At 47.4% G+C, this 24057-nt stretch overlaps 1 protein-coding gene across 4 annotated transcripts in view; it reads left to right on the forward strand.

Annotated features, from left to right (window-relative positions):
* The window catches only part of LOC133347250 (ninein-like protein), a 91473-nt gene that overhangs the window by 33686 nt on the left and 33730 nt on the right, over positions 1-24057 (forward strand). For 3 of the 4 annotated variants that reach the window (XM_061559360.1, XM_061559362.1, XM_061559363.1), the window contains 9 exons: positions 9873-10201; positions 12729-12783; positions 13837-14018; positions 15042-15305; positions 15723-15884; positions 16455-16591; positions 21639-21779; positions 22805-22979; positions 23304-23414. In XM_061559360.1, coding sequence (XP_061415344.1) covers positions 9873-10201; positions 12729-12783; positions 13837-14018; positions 15042-15305; positions 15723-15884; positions 16455-16591; positions 21639-21779; positions 22805-22979; positions 23304-23414 — 1556 coding nt within the window. Of the gene's footprint in view, positions 1-2719; positions 3130-9872; positions 10202-12728; positions 12784-13836; positions 14019-15041; positions 15306-15722; positions 15885-16454; positions 16592-21638; positions 21780-22804; positions 22980-23303; positions 23415-24057 lie in introns of those variants that run through there. The other variant, XM_061559361.1, reaches the window with a different exon arrangement.

A 24057-nucleotide genomic window follows, 5' to 3' on the forward strand; every position in this document is an offset into this window, starting at 1 on the left:
ATACATTTAAATCTTGACTTAAAGCTTTCGTGACTGCAGGAATTCATATTCTTTGGGTCTTTCGGTAAAGCGACGTAGATAGATCAAATAATAAAAGATAATATATTCTCAGCAGCTCTCCCGCGATATTTCTCACCTGATGACGATTGCTTGTGTTGCGATCGAAACTTCGTGATAGTTTTTTAAATATTTTTTATTTGATCTATCTACGTGGCTTTACCGATAGACTCAAAGCATATGAATACGTTTAAAACATATGTATAATTTTGACACGTAGGCTTTCGCGACCAATATTATGAATACATATATATTTACACCCCTTTTTCAAATACTGCACAAAGGCGTCCTCCCCCTCTGTTTTGGTTGTTGCGGGCATTCTAATGCTCATAAGTTTGGATTGCAAAGGTGGGTGGGGGCGACTCCAGACCAGTTCAGAACTCACCACTGATGTTAGCCAGGGCCAGGAGTCAAACTCGGATAACCAGATTCACTGCACAGTGCACTAATTGCTGCACTGCTGCTCCACCCCAGTACAGTGTGTATATATTTACAACTTATATAGTATTTGATTTCTTGCATTCTTCCTTGGTACGACCGTTTTTGTTTTTACATTGACATTTTCTATCACCTTTTTTCCCCCCATCATCAATACCTCTGTAATTAACTTCACATTTCCCTTGACAGAAACAACCCAATACCCAGCATTGGCCCGAGCTCATTTGCATTTGCCGACACAGAGCAAGTAATCAAATTCTGTAAATGATGAGTAAGACACAATCATAACAAAAACATTCTCAGTTCTTCACAAAGGCTGTGAGTGCTGTTCGCGCACATTTCTGCGTGCTGTTTGAAACATGCAGAACAAGTTTTGAAAGTGACAAATTATGGCAATGGGTCCTTTATCTTCTAAATACCAGGATGACCAGTGTCGTACAGACCGCTTGTGTATGTTGGGTTAAACAAGCTTTGGGAAAGTCACTTACATCGTGTTCCTGCGATTGTTCGCTCTTTCTCATCGCATTGCATTGGATTCTCTTTGGGTTGGAGGGTTCTAAGATCTTGTTCTGAAAAGTATCGATTATCTTTGGACGTCACTTGGCGTGATGGCCGATGTTATTTCTCTCCCATTTTGTTATTGCCTCCAAACACATTGACCTATTTCCTACAAGCCTGCTCAAGTTACAGTGCTGTACAGCAGCAAGTGTTTAATGTCAAAGGCTCGCATGTACAACCTTTTGACGTCAATACGTACTCGTATGTTGTATGTTTGCCTATGACCAAACTACCCAGAATGCACCCCATCTCATCAGAATCTTAGAAACTAAGAGAGTTGAGCCTGGAGAGTGCTAGAATGGGTGATCACCAGGCATTCCAGGCTGTCATAGGTGTCTGTGAGGATGTGTGGTATTCAACGCAGTGCGGGGCAGCCATATCCATTATTGTACTGTAATTCTATGCTGACACGTCCATGCTACCCACCTTCACCAATCCGCAATGGAGCAGTGTGGTCAAGTATGGTGAAATAAACCTGCATGACCCGCACAGCACAGGAAGCTCTTCGTCCAGCAATGTGCATACGGTGTTTCGCTTGTACATTGTAAATGGTAGTAGTAATACTCGTGAGAAGCCAGGCGTTTAAAGCAATGCATATGTGATATCAAACGGCGGTAAGTGTTTCACTTGGAAACAAAGTGACGTTTGCCGTAATTGTCAAACGGCTGTAACGTCGGGGTTTTTTGGGGGGGTCATGTTGCTGTTTGTCTACTTGGTCATCGTGTTTTTTGTTTCATCTATAATTGTAATCCCTGTCGGCTCTGGTTACGAGAGTACCTGCATGTCTTTGGGTGTGGTCCCCCAGCGGAGCTGGACAAGTCGTTTGGCTGCGTGTGTGTGTGCGCGTGTGTATGTGTGTGTGTGCGAGCCTTTCATGCCATAGCACATAGTTGTCACCGACCGGGACACAACAATTGATTAGTGGCATTTTTTTTTTTACTCCAAAATATTTTGCAATAAGTCACTCACAAATTAGAAGCCTGAAATTTCCAATCTCGGTTTGTGGGGTGGACTTTATGTACCATCTTTATATAGTGTCTCATGTAACGAGTACCACTTTTATGATGCTGCATTTGCAGTGGCGTACAAGCATTATTACACACAACACTCGATATATTTGTCAATACTATCTAAATAGTAAAATATGTATCAACGTTTTGGGCAATGGTCCTTCTTCATAGCACAAAGCTGTATATATATATGTACATATAAAGATGAACTGCTGCCATATAAATGAGGAATTTCCACCACCGCTTCATGGTCACCAACAGAGATGATCACCACGCATTAATTTGAGCTTGGAGACACTTGAGCTTTGACTGTCAACGAAGGCAATATTTTCACGAGCTTTCACCTAAGTATTATCAATCATATGAGTTTTAAAACAACAAAAGCATTGAAGTCAAGGGAATTAAAGAACAACCGCCCCCCCCTCCCGTTTTTTATTGGCATCCACATAGACACGGGTGCCAATTCCAAAAACGTGCAACAGGCCAAAAAAAAACAATTTCCTTTCTGATCTGTGGCTGCGCCCGTGGCCCTGGGAGACCACCACTAAATCTCCGAGCGTCGGTGGCTGGGAGCGGCCACGTTCGCCCGCGGCAAGGAGCATCCCCACGTCACGCCGTGCCTTCGTGCATTGCCAACGCCGCCCCGTAACTGACACCTCCACAACACGGCTCTCGTGTTCCGCGCGCAGGTGCTGCTGCTGCTACTGCTGCCGCCGCCGCTGCGGTAGCGGCATGTGGGCTTTTGTTTCGTCCCTTTTTGTTCGGGTGCGTTTAAATTATCCGCTGTCACGCCAGTAACGAGTCGTAAAAGCAATATAGAGTGCGCTTTTTTTTCAAAACTTGTTTTTATTCATTCGGCGATGTGCATGCTGTTAATGCCGGTATAAATATACAGCCTGCGTGTACACCATGCATAAGGCATTTCTGAAGTTAGTGGGAGAATGGATGGAGGGAGGGGACGTGGGTCTCGTGTTTGGGGACACGGAGCTAAGGAGCGATCCAATTACGCAAGTCAGCGCGGAGCGAGGAAGAGATGACTCTGCGGGGGAGCCGGTAACGCTGCCAGGTAAAGTTGCTGTGCGCATCTTAATACTCTGATCGGTGTATATGTGATACGCAGCAGGGAGGCGGCGGGTAATGCATGAAAGGCCATAAAATGTGCTCCGTCACGCTTTCCATCTCGGTGCACTCTGGCCCATGAATGTCATTCCATTAATTAGTAGGCATTAATACATGGTTGTGTACGGTATATGAATATAATTTGAATAAAAATAACTTAGTTATAACCAGATCGGTGATGCTGTGGCAGCACGATCAACTCACAATTGGTTGCTTTGCCAAATCACATGATCAACAAAGTAACCGATGGAAAGCACACCAATTTTTTGCAAGAGAAAACAATGATATTGCCGCGCCTGAATAACCACCTACCATAGTAATGTGGAACTTCCACTACTAACTCGCAGCCTCTGTTTGTTATGCATACTGCCCATCGCCTCTTTGAGCAGGAAGACATTTGGAGCTTCTGCGTGTGTGTACCAGTTATGGAGGGATACACAGAGTCGCCAGGCTCGGTGAGGGCTTTCCTGGGTAACAAGCATATCATTAAAAAAAAGGAGAAAAAACTGAATGAATACTGCCGGTAATAATCTTTATGAAGATGTGCTTTTTAGCGACAGGTGAGATTGCACTGAGACAGCACGGTCTCTATTAAAAGAGAGAATGAGACATTAAACAGAAGGCTGGCAGGGATTTCACACTCAGATTGCAGGACCAGTGTCTCCATCGGCCTTATATTGACTTACCATGAAGTAGTACTTTTTTATGAACCCAGAGGGATTATGGGCCAAGTCAACTCTCAACCGGGATCTGAACTTGCAACCTTCCACACCAATGACCGACCAGCACCCTACTAGATGTTTATCTGCAGCCATTTGTCAATCCACGACTGGATGAAGGCCTTCCCTCGCTGTGCCGGTCATGAGGATTGTTTGATCGTACTTCACCACACTGGTTAATTTTGGTTTGATGAATGGTAGGGGCCCGGGACCCGTTAAAATATCACCACTGATGTTAGCTCTGGCAGGAATCGAACTTAAGTTGACTGAATTTGAAGACTTTTGTAGTAACAGCTCTGCCACAGTTATACTTGTTCGGCTGTGTCAATTGATAATGACATTATACAGTTATAATAATTTATGTTTGACTTTGCAACCTTTCTCTTTTGAGGCCAGATTAAAACATAAATGTCTTACGGATGTTAAAGCCAACAATTTCTGGCGGTATACCACATTAATGAAGAAGATTGATTAATTTGTGGCTTGTGGATATTTTGATGACTGGTAGTGTCTCCGTAATGGTGTTGTAATTGGTTACAAACTACGGCTGTGGCTCACGATTCTTTGAGCAGTGTGGAGTTAAGCCAAAAATGACACAGCCCAATGTAACCGCCATCGCTGTGCAAGACCTCACGGCGTTGTAATTTGGTTCCAAATGTGGCTGTATCTGCTGTATACAAGTAGGGTCCTTTTGTAGATCACGAGACCTTGGGAGAAGAGGTGTTGTGATAAGGGAAAGGGGAGAAAGGTGTTATTGGTGTGTAAAATAATGGGGAGGGTCGCGTAAGAAAGTGCATTACAGAATGGGTGAGAATGAACATTTATTTATATTTAAAATTCAGAGGTAGATGAGATGACCTAAGGCTTTAGCCTCGATTAGAATTTGAGGCGTCTGCTATAAGCCTGGATGATTAAAATACAGTGCTAACAATGTGTGTAAAAAATTCTTACAAAATACAGTACACGATTTACAATTAATCCAAATGGCTTTTTTTACCCACTTTCTCTGCACTTCGATTCGTTATAACTGTTTCAATACCTGGGTAAGAATAGTTATCAGGTGTTGTAATTACTGGTATACGTTGCAGATTATGTAGAGATAATGAACACTTTCAATATCGTATATCCACTGCTGGACGAAGGCCCCGCCATGCTAGGCCAGTGATAGGGGTTGTTTGACTATACTTCCCCAACTGAGTGTTGGTGATAGGTGATGCTGCGGGCCGATAAAAATATTACTCGCTGTTCATGTCATCAGTTGATGAGAATCAACCTCGGGTTACCATGTTCACAGCACATCACGCTAATCACTGCACCACCACTCAAACTAAGTTGCAGGTCATTTTTAAAAGGTTGGGACTCTAGGCTATGACATTGCCACGCTGCGGAATGTTTTTGTGAACGATGTCACGAGAACTTGAGGTCCAACTGTAATTTATCAAAAGGAATAAATGAACCTTATGGCGGAACCCTAGGGTTCCATAAGCCCCCGGCTATTGCATAAACTGCGTTGTGGCGTCATTGTATATCTGTCGAAGGCGAACGATACAGCAATCGATTCCTCACGACGAGTTCTACATGATGGGCTAATCAAAGTTTCAAAGTTTGGCTTCTTCTGCACATTCGTCCTCGCTGCGCTTAGACGACACGACAACAGAATGATCCGCGCCAGGTGGGTCGCGGCGTTTATGTGCGCGGTGGGACAGAGTCCCCAAAACTAAATTACCGTAAATATGATTTTGACTGCATTAACCACAATGCTTGACCACAAGCATTGTGGTTAATGCAAACATGATTCCTTGCAAAAGGTTTCAGTTTGGTGTTTTCACATCTTAACACCTGTTTTGTTGCCAGAGAAAAGGGGAAACCCTATTCTCATGTATTATTAGTAGCAGTTTGGACTGTGCAGTTCAACCTATGGAGATGCTCACAACAGAGATGTTGGCGAACATCTGGGACTCTCTCAAACATCGATACCACACGCTGTGAAAGAGGGGCTATCGGGCGTAATGTCACCAATTTTTCGTTCGATATTTTGTTCTCTTTCAGGCAGTGTTAATGATGAGCGTGAGCTTTTGCACACAATGTGTGTCGCCAATGCCGTGGTGCACATGGGGAGGTTTTGAGGGATGAAACTCGTGTCATCAAATCTTCATACTACCAGACGTGTGCACTGTACACGTATAATTTTAACAATCTCAAAATGTTGCGCCGTGAAAATAGATGATAATTTTACGTGCGTCCTGTAAATTTATCTCTAATTGGTTCATCTAGAACGCCATCCCAAGACACGGCAAGCCAATTCTATGGTCCAAAGTGTCGTTGCATGGGTCAGCGGTACAACAATAGACCCAACAGCCTTGGTGATAAGCGTCCCTGTATTTGTTCTTTAACAATTGGCTACACTTGCAGCCGGCTTTATTGTTCGTTCCACCTTCCGCTTTAGTAACTCGACGTACGTTTATCACGCGGTTTAAAAAAACGAAATTGTAAATAACCACGGTCAGTGCAGCCACATCACGATGATGCTGCACTGCAGGTGCGAATTGAATTGTGGACCGCGCACAAACTGGCTCGCCCTGTTACCCTTAATAGGACCATCCACTGTCAAGATTACCACCACCAGAGCATACACGTACTTCAGCAACACGCGTGTATGATGACAACACACCCACGCGTGCTATTGTTTTGTGCGCACGCCAGTGCGTGCGAGTTCACGGCCGGCATGCCTCCTATTGTTGCCGTAGCGGTGTCAGATATACGAGTGCATTTCTATCGGCGTCGTTTAAGAACGGCATCGGTAATATGCTCTCGGAGACCTTGTTCAACAGATTTTCAACCACCATGGGAGCCCGTTGATGTTCGTTGGGTGTTTTTTTTTTTACAGAAATACCAATACCGTCATTTTGAACAGACAGGTTTTGTTTTTGTTGACAGCGGCAAATCTGTTTTCAGGCGTGACGATGCGGATTAGTACACCTGGTTCACACCCCTGAAACATTCCGTCACCGAGTCTTTAACGTAAAATTTTGAGCAGATGGCGTACTTTGATTAACACAGCAGAAATCACTGGGTTTCCTTGGTGTTATAAGAAATGTACCATTGACACCTTACAACTTGGCTAGATGGTGAGTGAACCATTGTGATCTCCGACTGTATGATACCATCGGACGTAAAATATAACGACGGAGACTGTAAGCTGAGATTCTGCTCCGATTTGAGGCTGTTTTTAATTCACTATATGCATATAGGCACAAAGGTGGATTCTGTTCGATTTTGGTGAATATATAGCAATGTATGATCTATCTACATCATGAGGCCTCCTTTGCCAGTACCAAAATATAATAATAGGGTTTTTTCCCTTTTTTTCTGGCAACAAAACTGAAACCTTTTACAAGGAATCATGTTTACATTAACCGCAATACCTGTGGTCAGAATGCAAACAAAAAACACTGATAATGTATACATTGTCCTAGAAGTTGATTGTCTCTGGCGTGGACCAATCAATTTCAAGGACAATGCATACATGATCAGACTGGTGGAACCTTTAAATCCAGGACCCTCATGAAACACATCTTGAGACACATTGAGGCATTCTTGGATACATAAATATGATTTTATTATTGTTGGTATTATGTTTTGACTCAAAAGGGGGGTACGACCGACGATTGCCCCCATGTTTATTTTTGGACGGTTTATTTTGTCTGCCCCTTGTGATCGGGACTGAGACCGCAACATTCGTTGCACATGAGTGCCGTTTGACCACAAGAAGGCGAAGGTGATTTGTGTTCGCACTGAGCCTGGCGCTGGTGAAAATACAAAATGCTGCGTTAGCACCCTTGCAAAAGCATCATCCCTGTGAGCCACTGAGCCACCGCTCTCTTGCGCCCTGTTGCTGTTGGTGACGGTCGCTTCGCTGGTTCCTCGAGAGTGGGGGAGCAGGAGTGGAAAGGCGAATTGGTGAGGTGTGTGAATTATTGCGGTAGAAAATTAAGAGATGATCGTTGAAAGATTATATTTGAATTTTCTTTTTTTGTCAAATCGCTCCGTGTCCTTCACACGTCAGTGCCGAGTTGCCAATGCTGAGAACATGAGTTTGAAATCCAGGCAGTCTCCAGCGATTAAACTAGAGTGTAGCGCGAGGGTTCTCAAGCATAGCAAGTTGGCAGCTGAAGGCCAGCCGCGAATGACTGCGCAAAAAAAGCATCACACGAAATTTGTTTTTGCACTTCATCCGGCTAAATTCTAGCAGTGAGAATGAAAAATATTATTTTGACTCATGCGACAAACATTATTCTCGTATGTAGAAAGTGTTGTCCTTTACTGTGCTGACCATGGGTCATTTGAAGGGATCTCAGAGACAGCTCTATGATATCCGCTTACCTCGGCCACTCTCTAACACGAAGTGCTGCATTGCTCTGCAAGAGATTTGAACGTTAATTTCGTCTCGTGACAAGATACCAGATAACACACTGGGAGTAAAATTGGGGAAAAAAATTATAAACGGTAAAAATATACATTGTCATAAAAAAGTTAAACGTCACCTTGCTCAGATGAGCAGTAAGGTGCTTCTGCTGTGGGTCCTGAGTCAGCGAGTGGTGTAAATTCCACATTTCTTTGGCAGGCCAGCTTCTCCATAGGACCATCACGTTGATTTCCTACAAAGTGGTTTTCATGTTATTGACTCCTAAAGGATGATAAGGGCTGAGTTGACCCCCATCTAGGATTTTAATTTGCAATCTTCTGATTATGAGTTAAGAGCTGGAACAACAGTGCCACATCTCTGTATAATTCGGAATTACAACAAAATAATAAAAACTCGCCTCTGTAACCATAATTGCCAAGTTTTCTCCCTGAAAGAAAGTGATTTTATAAAAGAAATAACACTATTTTATTATTTAATACATTCCCACACAGCAAAAACAATATTGCCATTGAATAAGCCTGATAATGTAAACTATTAGAAGCTAAACTATTTTATTTACGAGGGTTAAGCCCACAGTTATTAGCTATTTTTCAAAAACGACCTGTCCACAAATGATAGCTCAACGAAGTGGCTTATCATGTGGAAATGTACAGCAGCCAAATACTCTAAACACATGTTTCTAAATGTAGAGGGAAAAACCGGAGGACCTGGAGAAAAATACCCATGACCACAGTGAGAGAGACATAAACATTCCAAATATACAGCAGGCGTCAGGGTCGGGATCGAACCTATGAACCTCCTGCACACCAGGTGAGGGAAGTAACATCTCGCCACCGGGCGGCTCCCAATCTCGACAATGTCAGGAAAACCCCGGGTGACCTTACCTTGTTTGTGGTGTGTTTATCGCCCGAATGTACTGCCATAAAGTGGCCGGGTGTGTCGAAGTGTTGTCATGTTCGTTGCCCCGGCCGACTTTGACCTGTTGTACTCGGGCGCCCTCGTCATCTGGTCCAATGGGTTTTATTGACTTGTAGGTCTATAAACTGCAAATGCCATCGCTCGCGGAATGTGCCGTGCCAAGTACTCCTTGATTCATCTCCTTTGGCCGCCATAAATACCAGAGTAAATGCGTATTTTATTTGTGACTTTGATTGCGTAAGGGCTTATCTTAATCACATTAGAGGGATCCGCTCTGTCAGTTCACACTGACAGACCCATACCTGGCACAGCGTCATGAAAATCCTTGAAATGTACAAAGTGCCGTAATATGGCAGTGGAGTTGATAACTAGTTAAAGACAATTTTTTGTTTCGCGATCTTCCATCATGTTTACTTATGATGCACAATTTTCAGTGGAGGTTTCGGCGCTCAACCTCGGCACTTTGAACCGTTGACTTCGTTTAAAAAAACAATCAAGCGAAGCACCATCGCAAGGCTTGTCCCTAAGCTCAAACAAGCATCGTCGGCGCTCCCTTTTAAAGGCAGCCACCTACGAGCTGTTACACAAATCGGTAACAACCTTACCCCTTCCCTCATTTCGTACCAGATGGAGAGCTCGACGCGACGACGCCTTCGCAGGACGATGGCCTCACAGCGGACCAGGTGGACGAGAGTGGAGTCTCTTCCCTGCGCACCGACCAGGACGAGGCAGAGGAGCGCAGTGAGGTGGAGCCCAAGCTGGTGCGTGGGGGGAAACGCTACGGTCGGCGCTCCCGGCCGGAGAATTCGCTGTCTGAGCAGTGGAATGGGGACGGGGCCTCCCTGGGTCACGGGGACGGAGGGTCGGCGGGCAATGGCGACGAAGCGGATGGCAGCAGTGGAGGGAGCGATCCCACCGGCGATCCCTTCTCGCCCATCTTGCACAACGGCCGGCCGGTACGCTGTGCCACTACGTTGCTTACACGGAGCATACCGCGATCGGTACTAAAAAAGTGTGTGGCTAAACTGCGTCTTGCTTAGGTACATTCCATGTTTTCATAGTTCCAATGAAAACAATTATTAATCGTATTACCTTTGGGGCTGGTAGGCACTGTGGTTAGTGTGCTCAACACAGTTGGCAAGTAGTGAGTTAAAATTTCAGTTTGTGGACGATGGCTACTGTGGTTATCCTGTGGGCTGGCTGGCTCCCATCATCAGAATGTAGAATTCCCGTGAGTGGCGCTGGACCACCAACCGATGGGAGCGATCACCTACTTTAATGTTTTGCCACCCACAGTAATAATTTTCATTTATTCCGATCCTTTAAAGAAAGGAAAGCTGCCTGTCTTTGGATTGATGCAAGAAGAACATCACGAGTCTTAGCCCTATATCTTTCAAGGGTACGTCTTACCCAACGTATTAACCTATACCTATTTTAGGAATATGTGCTCTAAGCTGGTCTTGACCAAAAATAAATTTTCTTCAGAAATTGATCATTGGACTGAATTACACCAGATTTCTGTACCTGTTGTTTGGTTGAATGGGTACCCAGGAATCAAACCCAGTTGTACATAATTCTGGCTCACTAATTTGCCATGGGACCATTATCCTACCTGGTGACCTGCAATGTACTTAATATTTTGTGAAAAATGAAATAACTTGTCCTCACGACATTATGCATACAATACACGCAGTCGTTTTAAGTAATGTCTATGTCTTATACGTATTCATCACCAAAACCTTGCGATTGCTCTGGCCAGCACCGCTCGCAACATTTCCCCAGGGCCCCCGTGGGAAATACGTTTCACTCTTGAGCCGTGTGCCCATGAAGCGTTCGTTTAATAAAGGTTTCACTCTTCCAGACCAACCTCGGCCTTTTGATCTGCCCGGTTTCCGCCCAGCCCCGCGCAAGCTGTGTGCATCGCTGCCATGGACACTGTGTTTGCATGTCGGCACACCGCTGCTTATCACGGCCGGGAAGCTGCCTGGAGACTGCGTACACAGTGGCAGCAAGCCGGGACTTGCTAATCAAAGGGGCTTGCGGGAAGTGGACCTTGTTGATCCACCATCCACGCATTTCGCGGCAGATTGACGGTGTTTGCTTTGGGCCGTTTCACAGCCTTAATTAAATGACTGTCGCTCCTGGCAAAAGGAGGCCTTTTACATTTTGACTTCTTAGTAGTCTGGTGAAGAGCAGGAAAGTTTGTTTACTTGCTTCACTGCCAGCGTCATCTGGGCGGGGGTGGCACTGTGGTTAGAGCACTTGCCCTGGAAGTGGAGAGGTTGTGAGTTGAATACCAGCCCGAGGGTTGATTCGGCAACATCCTAATTCTGTGGAGTCTCATTAAAATGGAATACCACATGGTGGGGCGTCAGCTCTTGTCATCCTATGCCCCCCTTCCCCCCCCCCCCCCCCCCCACTATGGGAATGTGGGATTTCCACCACGGGGACTATGGAGACACACCGCCTTGAACCCAACATTGGTGGTGATTTCTTTTTTCAATGTGAAAAGCGACCACCATACAAGTCCTGGGTAGTTAATTATAACGCTAAGTGTAACAGCAGTTTGATCGGTAACTCCGCCCATTATCCTCACTTAATAACAAATGATGGTGCTTCCTCGACAGATGTAATGATTGTATCGAATGATCAGTGAACCTTAGTGGATCAATGTATTCCAGACAAATCGTGGACTGATTTCGACTTTATTGAGCCTCATCAGCATTAAGACGTAGCCCCCACCTACCTGGATCATTTTCTGTTTGCATGAAACGTCTGAGGTTTTTTTTTCCCCCAACATTTTCTTACCAACAAAAAAACCGTGCAAAAAATGTTGCCGCTGAAAAAACATTTACCTTTGGTTTCTATGACACACGTTTAGCCCTGGGGCACTTTCTAAGTACAAGTGCGCTGCGGTGCCACCTTCTGGCCTCGACGCGCATCTGCTGTGTTATATCATGGGTCCCTTGGCAGCCCAGTCAGATAGGAATCGGAATATTTGTTGAGTGGTCCAGGACCCTCCACGGTTTGATGATTTCTGTTGATTGTCGACAATGCGGTACTATTTTATTCACCTGTAGGGATTTTCTGAGCTCCTGGCCTTCTGATCGGGATGTGAATGTACTCACCCGCAGTGCTAACCAGCCGGTGACTTAAGAATACTGTGTAAATAGAAATTTAAAGCTAATATACAGTCTATTTTGGCAGTCCACTGCTCGATTAAGGCCTCCGCATGCTGTGTTTTCATGGGGGGTTTATTTGACCATACTTCACCATGCTGGCCAGTGCAGGTTGGCGGGGGGGGGGGAATCACTCGCCACCGATGCTTGCCATGGCCGGGAATCGTACTGAGGCTCGCCCAGGTTAATAGCGCGATTCGCCAACCACTGCCCTCCCGCCCTCTCTCTACCACGATGTGTATATAAATATACAACAGGATCACAAGGCGGCCTCGTGAAGAATGTGTTGTTTTTTTGGCCTCAGGATGTGTACGAAGGAGGCGTCTTTGGGCCGAGCGAGGGCACTTTTGAAGCCGAAGGTGAGCGCAATGGGAATTTACAGTTTGTTTTTGCGCCGGGGATAATTTGCCAGCGTGGTGCGCTCGTAAAACACACGGCGTAAATTCATTCCATCACCTCATTCACCGAATAGTTCTGTGATGATAGTGCACGCGTGTGATTTCTAGTTCTTAGCGGGAAGTCGAGAGTGACTTGTTCTACAGAAAGACGAGCCCCTGATTTTCAAGGACAGCCGTGGGAGATCAGTGCAGCCTCGATGTTAGTTTGAGCGAAGAGGAACATCAACCTTGATCATTTGATTGTTGATTTTAAAATGCAAAGCATTCCTTAAAGAATGTCAGGATTAAACAAATCTGATTTTCCATCTGATATAATGTACGTTCAGAATAATAGTCGCACTTGATTGGGTGGTGACATTCAGGAGAATGAATTAACTGAATTTTGAAGATGTAAAAGAAGTGCACGTGCACACGTTTACATACAGCCAGGTGGTGCTCTGTCTCCAGAGCTCTCCACATAAGTTCACATCCCATGCAGGGTTCAAATCAATGAGACCTCTGCAGTTCACAAAATAACTAGTACTTTGCCGCTCGCATTCAGTGGCCCTCTTCTCATAGGGAGACTGGCCCCTTCCACAGAAATGTGGAATGTATCACATCAGCTCAGGGCTAATTGCCATCCCACACTTGAACGGACTTAAACTTTTACGTTTTTACACAATATTTTGATTGAGAGAAACGGCCGCGGTGTAATGGTTAGCACAGTGACCTTTAAAAAAATCCAGAGGTCGTCCGTTGGATTCGATCTGTAGCGACACAAACGCACTCTATTATAGCAGGCGCCAAACTGTGCGACATGCCCTGCCGCATGGCCTTGTGGGGGAGCCTCGGTACTGACATTCCGTACATGTACGTCATTGGAACGGAATCGGATGAAAAACTGATCACTTGCACCTACATACGTCATCGGAACGGGAAAGTGTTCAATCGCCAACAACGACGCAAACCCAGCCCGCGCAGCTCCACCTCGACTGTCCCCCTTCGTTGACCGCTCGCCGACGTGCCGCCGCACAGGCCAGAACCCGTGGCACTCGTCGGCTTTCCTGAGCAGCAGCGGCGTGCTCGATGCGGACCCGCCGGACGCGCTGGGCTCCATCGAGGAGCGGCTGCTCGCCGACCTGGGCCTGGAGCCCGGAGCGCGGCTCGACCCGCAGGAGGCCGCCGCCGTGTGCACGCAGCTCCAGCTGCAGCACGAGGTACGGGGCGCGGCACGGAGACGGGCGTCGCTTTGTGATGGGCGTCAGCTGTGTATGTATGTGGAGTGCTCGTACTCACGCGATCCGAGGGTAGAAATACTAGCGTGATCCAAGGGTACAGTGTAAGGATGACGTCACGAGGAAAGGGCGAGAGAGGTGACGTCACCGGGAGAGGCGGGGCGATCGAGGCGCGTCTTGGAGGGAATCGGAGTGGGGTGGATGCGTGCGGCAGTGAGCTCACGTGTAATAAAGAAAAGTATCGACTCTCGATCTTCATCTGGTGGACTCTCTACATCTGTGCGATGTTTAACTTCTTTCGAACAGGACGTAGCCGACCGGGCTAATCGGAGGTCGCGTAGATATGAGTGTCGCATGGCAGTGACTGTCGTGCAGCGATGAGTGTCACTTTGACAGTTCTAACTTGGCGAAATCCAGTACGTTAATAGTCAAAAGGTGAGCCTTTTTTATGGTTTTACGTTGATTGCATAATCTTGCTAAATGCAATGGCACGCATTCAGTAGACCCCTCAAGACTGTAACTAATAAAAACTGTGTAATTTTATGCAATTTTTAAACAAAAATAAGCTTTATGTCATTTGCAATTTATTTATTTTATATTTCTAAATACATACTACCATATGAAACAAAAATGTAAATAATAACATTTGGAAATTGTTAATGACCAAAAAGATGAGGTTTTCCAGTAACCCAATGGTGTCCCTAAGCCACCGGTTTTAAATACCACATTTCAACGGCACAGTTCAGTCTCGCTCCCTCTACAAATGTGTGGTCATTTCTTTAACCATGAAAGAATGATGGTCTGAGTCAACCTCCTCACAAGGATTTGACCATGTGACCTTCCGACCGTGACTTGAGTAGCAATATTTGATATCTATCTGGCCTAATAACATGAGGGTTACTTTATGATACATTTATTCTCCAGTGATTAAAGCCCACTGATCAGTAGAATCACCTGCCACCTCTTGCACTCTTTTTGTTGTCGGTGTTGCCCCCTGCGCCTCAGTGGCATGCGGTGCAGGCCCAGCTGGAGCCAGCGGATGACGGGACGGTGAGCTGCTCAGAGCTGCTGCAACTCCTGCAGCAGAGCGGAGTGGACGAGGAGGGGGAGGCTGAGCCAGAGGAGCGGAGGGAAGAGGAGGAGGAAGATTTGGATGATGAGCGCACCAGTCTGTCCTCGCAGAACCTGTCCCTGGGACGTTACACGCCGAGTTTGTCGCCCCCTCCACCCGGCGTCCTCCGACAGCTCAAGCGCTTCCACTACAGCCAGGTGCGGACGGGTGAAGCGCGCACGCGCGCCATCGTGCGGGTCAGCGCCGCGTGAGTGGGAATCGCCGTTGACTCTGCGGGAATGCACGCGGCGTGTTCTTTAGCGTTTTGATCAACCGGTGCGTTTTTTTGCCGTGTGTGCCACCGTTTGTCATTATGTGTGTGTTGTGGCAGAGTAACTCATTCGGAAGGCTGCGAATTCAGTTCTAATCCCAGTGGGGTATCGATCCTGGGCTTAGTAGTCCATGAAATGAGTACCAGTTTATAGGTTGCCTAGGTGGCTCAGATTTCTGAAACACTGGATTGAAATCCAGGTAGCGACCCGGGGTTCTCAAGTGCAGCGGGTTGATCTTCGATGCTTACGATGTTGATGATGACGACGGTGTGCTCGGCTGTGGCTGCGTGTGCGTTCGTCCAGGAGGAGGGCGGGCGACGCACGGCCACCCCGTCCCTGCTGGCACCCAGTGGCCACGAGCTGCTCTTCTCGGATCTGGACGACGGCACGGGCAGCGTTCACACCGAGCGCCTCCTGGACTCGTGGCTCGCCGACGGCGTGGCGCAGCCGCACACGATCCTCGAGGCGAGACGCGCGGCCGCAGAGCCGGCTGAGATGGCGGCTGGGCGCGTACACTCTCATCTTGTGATTGAATGGCAGAAGATTTTTTTTTACACTTTTTTTTCCATGATGTAATTCGCGCAAATTTAATCTCGATACGCTGAACATCGCACGTTGGCATTGAAAAAACAGTAGCAACCAAGACAGTTTCTAAGTATGATTTGAAAATAGAGGGAGCTGATCTCTGTATAGTGGGTAGTGCATTCCACACAGAAGGAGCTGCAAAGAGAAAGCACGCCCGCCAACAGTCTTGTAAGCGTGCGTGTGTGCATGTGGTGAGTGCGGTGGTGCGGTGAATACGAGTATTACGCTATGAACCTGGAGATCAGAGTTCGACTTCCAGCTGTGTCTAATATCGTTGGTGAGGAATATCTGAGCATGGTGTTGTGCCTTCCCTCGACCATCAGCACTGAGGAAACAAAGGCGACCTGTAACATGCTTCGTGTAAAACAATGTCATTAAGTGCAATATCGTGTCGTGGAATGTCACGGAACTTTTTTCAAGAGAGACGCTTGCATTGTCACGCTGTCACAGGCGCTGCAGTTGAGCGGCAGTGAGCGCGTGTGCCGCGCTGACCTCACCGCTGCCATCGACGCGGAGATGCTCTCCTCTGGGGACGGGCTGCCCCGGGTCACGCTGCTCGCCTACAAGGCGGAAGTGAGGACGCAGAGGTACGGGCAGCGTGTGCACACACAACGGCTGTGATCTGCGAGTTCAGCTTTATTTCTAGAGGCTCCAAGGGAAATTTTGGTACGGTACGACACATCGACACAGACACAGATCCCCCATATAGCCTTTCACAGACTAATGGGGCAAGTGCTGTTAGAATGCACCTATGAAGGCCGACACAGTACATGAGAGGGTGGATGGCCAGCACCACTCCCGGCTGCCTTTGTCTTTGAGGCTGAGTCGACCTAGGGGAGGCCTAGGACCGGTTCAGATAATCGTCACTGGTTGCCAGGTTCATAGCTCAGGCGCGCTAACCGCTACACTACACACGCACAAACACACACATGCACAAAGACAAATTTCCCCTGTATCACCTACACAGACTGTTGGAGCGAGTGCTCTTAGCGAGCGCCATGTGAAAACCAGCGTGGTGCGTGACGAGCTGGTGTGGTCGGCACCAGTGCAGGCTACCCAATGCCGATGTTAGCACATCACAGCCAGCTGCTCATTTGAAGCTGAGCTGATCGAAGGAAGACTCAACTCCATGCTCAGATACTCCTCACCACTGATATTAAGCGTTTGTGGCGTAATGCACTCTCCACTGCTCCACCGCTGCCCACGCATGCACGCAACAACAGATTTTTAACCATTCGTTTGGTCGGGGCTTTCATGCAGCCCTGAGCTTGGCTCAGCGCCTCTAAATTGTTGACTTGTCTGCAAAGGCTGTCGAGTTATAAAATTCACTATTATTATTTGTTCATGCAGGAATGGAAGCACGCTCATAACTAAGTCCGAAATCATTTGGATCAAATCCAAAATGCCAATGCTCATGCTTCCCAGTAGTACATCTCCTTCAATTCTTAATTCATATGTAAAGTTGATAGTGGTTGGTAGTGGTGCATTGTGGTCATCTGTTGATTGACAAAAGTGGTTGCGTGTGAGGTGCAGAGCTCTCTAATGCCCGTATGTATTTGTCCACGAGTGTTGCACTGCCCTCTCTGGTCTTGTGCGGTGAGGGCAGGGTTAGGCAGCACGTTCCACCACATACGATCCTCATTAACCACTGCCACTTGGGAAGGTCAGTGGTTATAATATTAAGAGCCACTTTGCAAGGACTGAACAATTAAGGCTGTCAATATGGTAATATTTCTGTCGCGTGCGGGTCGGAGATTTCGGTGCAATGCTTGGCTCTTGTGGATTCTATCCGACACAGCCCACGTGACTCACATCACTAAACCAGCTGATTCACTACAAGCCATGAATTGTTTCATCCATGACCTGCTACTTCCTTGTCTCTCTATTATGGCAACTATTTCAGCCTTATTTCTACCTCTGATTTCTAGAATGCAGTCTGCACTCTCATAAAGCTCCTGTTGTCCATACTCCACGCAGCTGCTTCACTGCAGGACAAAGCATTTTACCTTCCAGTTTCTTGTCTCAAACAGCCTAGCGTCGGAACTCACTTCCCCCGTGCTAAGAAGCTTTGTCACCTCTCACCTGCTATCCTTCGTCTAGCTCTCTCTCATCGGCTCGCCACTTTGCATAAGAGGCACGGGAGCCTCTGCTCATCAACCATGCTCAAAGGCGTAAGGGATGTGCTCATTGTAAATGTTTGCATCGTGTTTGCTGACAGACAGCTTTACCTTATGAAGAGGGGAAAAAATGCAAGGTTATGGCAAAGGAAAGTCATCACTTTGTTCACATTGTCTGATTACATAATGCCCATGAAGCATGCACATGCTTGTGGTTGAGTGGCTTACATTCAATTGAAAACACGTCACGGCCTTCAGGATATCAACAAGGATATCCATTGTCAAGTGGCTCGGTCGCTGACATTTTAAGCGTGCACCCTCGCACTCTCTCCAGAATGTCCCTTGTGTGTTAAACGGTCCGATTACGTTGTGCAACTATTTGTCACTACGGCTGAATGTGTCAATTTAAAATCTGCATATGACGAGAAAACCCATCGCAGCGGGAAAGTTAGTGCAGGTCGGAAAAACAAGTAGGTTTACCCAACACGAAAAGATGCGCATTGCGTGTACGGTAGCTTCCCGGCCTTATCCTGACCACCAGCTCAACAGAACTGAATGTGTGGCCATTTTGTTGTTTAGGCCACCGAAGAATTGAGAAAATGTGGCCACCTCATCAGGCCGCAGTGAAACAAAGACACATCTGTATACCAGTGTGATCTCCATTCGAACTCATCAGTAAAGTACAGTTATCAATGTTCACTTATACCATATGCCTCTGGGAGCCCCTTAAGGCTAAAATAAGTGCTGCTGTTCTGAACACTGCAGGGTCAAATCTTGCTCCATTGATGATGCAGCCACATCTTACCTGAATAACAAAAATATGCATGAAAACATTCACAGGTGCACACGTAGGCACCTATACAACAAAGACAAAGATTTGTTTTTAGCAGGAGTAGGTATGTCAGAACGACCATTTGAACAGTGTTAAGTGAGTAGTCAAAGCTGCCATAGAACGCGTCATGAGTAGGTATGGCTAGGACCCCACATGCCTGTCCACCTTTGTCTCCTCACGGCTCGAGCCACACATTTTAGGCTCTAATAACCTAGGGAAGGTCCAGTCGGTGTTTGGCCGCCACTTTTCCCCACGGCGTTACCGTGCACACCGTCCGTCCACTCGCACATGCCGGAGGGCACGGGCAAAACACGCACTTCACTATTTGGCACGTTTGAGTGCTCCTGCTTTGCAACAATTGTGTCGAGAGGTGGTCATGTGACACTCTTGAAATCACCGGCTGTCCCCGTTGCACCCCCCCCCATCCCTTGCTCATCTCGAGCAACGATCGTTATGTTCACACGTCCACACACCCCGCGCACTCCACATCTTATTCGGCTCCATTCTACAACCACAAAACGGGGAGTTATATAGAAACGAACGACGAGCGACGTTGTTGTGATGGAGACCGACTGCTAGCGATGGTGACACACGGTCCGTGTGCGGGCCTTCATCTCTGCTCTTCACCGCCAACATGATGTTTGATTTTTTCGGACGACGGTGAGTGCTCGGGCGTAAGCCCGCCATCGTTTCGTTTCGTTGGTTTTGTTTGTCTTTAACGAGCAGTTGCGCTTGGTTTGCCGAAAACCAGAAATGGTCGAATTAACGAATAAATAATTACTCCGTAACGATCTAATAGCCAGACGTAAACCATGAAAGAGCGGGGCAGCAAAATACAGTGAGTTAAATAATTAAATACATGCAATACGTGTGTGGGACTAGCTTCTAGCATCTGAACAGTGGCCATGGAAACATGAGAGAGAATTGAATAGAAATCAGAGGCAGCACAGATGTGAATTTAATTAGCCTATTCATCGTTCTAATTACCCTTTTGATGAGCTCACTTTTGTTTTGGACAGAGAGGTAGTTCAATTAACCCGCGCACGACACTGTAATATGGTCATAGGTAAGTGATGGGACGGGCTCTTTTCGCGTTCTACGTACGTTGATGGTGAGCAGTGCAGGTGAGGTTCCACACCCGCAGGTGAAGGGCCACACCTGCTCTGTGACATCACATCGACAGCACCAGCCTCGAAACTTGATTCAAGATGGCAGAGAGTAGCAATGAACCATCTTTAAAAGGTTGCACCGTGAGCGGCCCTCAGGGAAGGCGGTGGGACATTTAGAGGCTCATTGCATGTTGCCTGCCATCTTGGCCAACCCACAGGGCATCATCTAGTGCTGGTTGATTGATTTGACCTCTGCCTAGTTTCATTAACTATTGACTTTTAATTTAGATATTTTTATTCCAGTGTTCGGTACTTCACCAGTTTGACCAGTCGGCATTAAAACACCCCATCAGGCTGGCGACCCTAGCAAGTGTTTTGCCTCGAGTTTGTTTGGAAGGCAAGATCTTAACACGTATAGGGATTGGGGAGGGTGAAGTATTTCTCAAAAAGTCTACATCAAAGGTAGTCTAATATGTTGCAGCTAAGCTATAGGACTCAACCAAGCTCTGTTCCTCCTTGGTAGTCTCTGCTGGCTCTGTCATAACTTACCTTGTATGCTTTAAGTTAACTTTTGAATTAGCAGCAGTGTTGCGTGCACTGACCACTATGATACTATTTCCCATGCACACATATGCACACACAGAACACATACAGTACAATATTAGGTGTCATTTCAGCACGTCAATACACTGCTGGATGACGGCATCCCCATGCTGTGTCGAGCATGCTAGTTGTTTGACCATACTTCACCACACTGGTCATTGTGGGTTGGTGAAGCGGTGGGGCCCAAAACAGTTCAGCTATCACTCGCCGATTTCCTAGCGCAGCACGCTAACCACTGTGCCACCAGTCCATCCCAGTTAGTAGTTGGTAATGGGAATATAAACTATACTCTTTGGGTCTTTCGGTAAAGTCACAGAGAAAGAAAAATGTTGAGGCAGAAAAAAATATTCAAAAAATTCCTGCCTCAACAGTCCGCCTGCTGTATTTTTTCACCTGAAGACGATTGCTTGTGTTGCGACCGAAACGTCGTGATTTTTAATATGTTTTTTTATCTGCGTGACTTTATCGAAAGACCCAAACAAAGAGTATGAATTCCTGTAGTCACGAAAGTTTTAAGTCAAGTTATATAAACTTTCAACAATAGGGATGACATTGACAATAAAGGCTGGAAGGCTACCGATTATGACAACGTGGAATAATACAAATGCAGCAGAGATGGAACTAGAGCAGATTTGGATCTTATCCTGATCCCGTAAGTTCAGATATCGTAATCAGTGAAATAAATACAACTGCAATTGTCAGAATACAGGGTAATAACCACGGCACTTATTCATAGCATGCCTTGCTTATCACTGCAACATAAAGCTCAATACATTCGTTCATTATTTCACAAATATCCACATTTACAAGGGCAATACACATTTATCGACATTCGTATCTGCAGAGTGAATACACATTGTACACCCATCCTTTCGTAACTCTGGCAGCCACAGTGGTGATAGTGCAGGAGGTTGTAACGGCGGGGGCGTGCGCGTGCGTGCCTGTGCGTGCCCCTGCGTGTGTGCGTGCGCAGGAGCCAGGCAGAACAGGCAAGCGTGGAGCGGGAGAAGCTTCGCGTGGACCTGGAGCGCACGGAGCGCCGCTGCTCCAAGCTCGCGAACGAGACGGACGAGAGGCACGACCAACTCGAGAGCCTCAACTCCAGCCGCATCAGGTGCCCTGCCGTGCCACTCGCATCGGATCACTTGTATATGTGTATGTTGAACTTCTTTAGCGCCGTATGTCGCCAACCATGCTAATCGGAGGTGCTGGGGAAGGACAGCAAACTTAACGCAAAAAGCAGTTTTAAAGAAATGAGTTTTCAATCGACATTTAAAAGTGCATAGCTCCAGTGGCTTCCTGATATTCGAAGGGAGAGCATTCCAGACGTCCGCTGAAAGCGCATCTGAACGCGTGCGATGCGGTGACCGTCTTTGTTAGATGGCGAGCCAAAAGCCGCTGCGAGGATGACGGGAGTTCGCGTGATGGGGAGCGTACCAGCAGGGCCGGATTGACTCGGTGCCTTTCGGTGGATCCAGCGCAGGGCCTAGCATTTTGAGGAGCCACCCCGAAAATGTATCATCAACCATGATAAATCCACTGCTGGATGAGTGCCTCCCCAAGCCTCCACCGCCTCTCGCTATCTCTCAATGCGGCACCTGCACGTGAACTGATCTCGCCATCCTGACAAATGGTTAAATCTCAACACATTTCTGTAGAATTACGATATATCCTTTGGTTAATTTAGTATTTAAAGCCATAGCTTTGCTTTGTCATCAGCATTAACTCCCCTGAGCCACGTGGCATCCTTCCCTTCTTCACGCTGCACCCACAAAGCCCGCGTCCTCTTGCTGAGCAGACGCATGGACGTGTGTGTGCGTGTAAGGGGAGCGGTAGCGTCGCGGTTAACGCGCGGCCCTGCGCACCCGGGCACCCGAGTTTGATTCCCACTCACGGTCAACGCCAGTGACGATTATCTGAACCGCTCCTGGGCCTCCCCTAGGTCGACTCGGCCTCAAATGAGTACCTGGTGCGGTGTGTAAACATCGCCACCGGGAAGGCGGCTCGGGCGTGGTTTTGGCCACCGACCCCCTCGTGTGCCGTGCCGGCCTTTATAGGTGCTCGCTTAACAGCGCTTGCCCCTACAGTCTGTTAAGGCTACACGGCGGGGGGGGGGTCTTATTTGTCTTTTTCCCACAGTGAGCTGGAGCAGGACTGCCGGGAGAAAGTGGCAGCGACGCGAATGGAGATGGACAAGGAGCGCGAGCTGATCATGAGCCACGTGAACCGGCAGCGCGAGAAGCTCGAGGCGGAGATCGACAACCTCCGCAAGGACGAGGCCGAGCTCCGCGACCGTCTTGGCATCACCATGAAGGTGCCGCCACTAACCCCAGCTGCCCAACCCACCCACCCACCCTGCCCTGCCCTGCCCTGCTCTGTGTGTTAGCTGCTTGGAGGGAGCTGTGTGTGTGTGTGCTATATCACTGTGTGTACTGCACGTTCTTTATGCACTCTACGTGTTATGTGCATGGAGGGAGCTGTGTGTGCCACATTGCTGTGTGTATGGCACGTTCTTTGTGCACGCTGCATGCTAGGTGCATGGAGGGAGCTGTGTGTGTGCGCCACGTTGCTACGCGTATGGCGTGCATGCTGCTTGCTGTGTGCGTGGCTAATGCCGCGCGCCGTTTGTGTATTGTAGGAAAATTCCCGTCTGGAGCGGGAGCTGAGCGACCTAGCGGAGCGGTTGGCCGACTCGGAGAAGCAGGTGTGCAGCCTCAAGGAGCAGCTGCACAGAGCACTTCACGGCGGGGTGAGTCGCTGCGCTTCGCACCATCTGTCACCCTGTCCTAACGAGCTGTCGGACACCACGTGGCATCATCCGGCATACAGATACGGGCAGATTTTGCGGATCACCATCACAAGGTCGAAAGTTCAAATCTCGGGTTGGATCCTAAACGCGGTGTCGGAGTCGACTTGGCCCCCGTCGACCTTCACTTAGCTCAGCCTTGTTTTGGGGTCGATAAAATAGGTATCGTTGTTAGAAAACATTGATACCCTGCGGAGAAACTCTGTACCCTTCCATGGTAATGTGGAAAGTCCAACACTGGCTGAGGACTGCTAAAGGATAAATGCACTTCCCGTTGCTCAAGATTCCTGCTCTATAGGCACTTTTGTTGCCTTCCATATGCAACAAAACAAGAGGAATTCGCAAATCATCACGATTAAAGCATTGATACTTAACGTGGCTTTCCGAGCAACACAACATATGTCACCATGTGGCACTGTGGTCGCAGTGCTCAACTCACAGCCGAATGTACAACGGGTTTATATCGTGGTCAGGGCTCCACTCATCGCACGGTCCCTCCAGAGTCAATAAAAACAGCGCCACATTGTGCGTCGACAGTGGTCGTCATTAGGGAAGACTGGACCCCGCCGTAGAAACGTGGAATTTT

The sequence above is a fragment of the Lethenteron reissneri genome, chromosome 25 (assembly GCF_015708825.2).
Source record: "Lethenteron reissneri isolate LAM-NWPU_2019-01 chromosome 25, ASM1570882v1, whole genome shotgun sequence".
NCBI classification, from domain to species: domain Eukaryota; kingdom Metazoa; phylum Chordata; class Hyperoartia; order Petromyzontiformes; family Petromyzontidae; genus Lethenteron; species Lethenteron reissneri.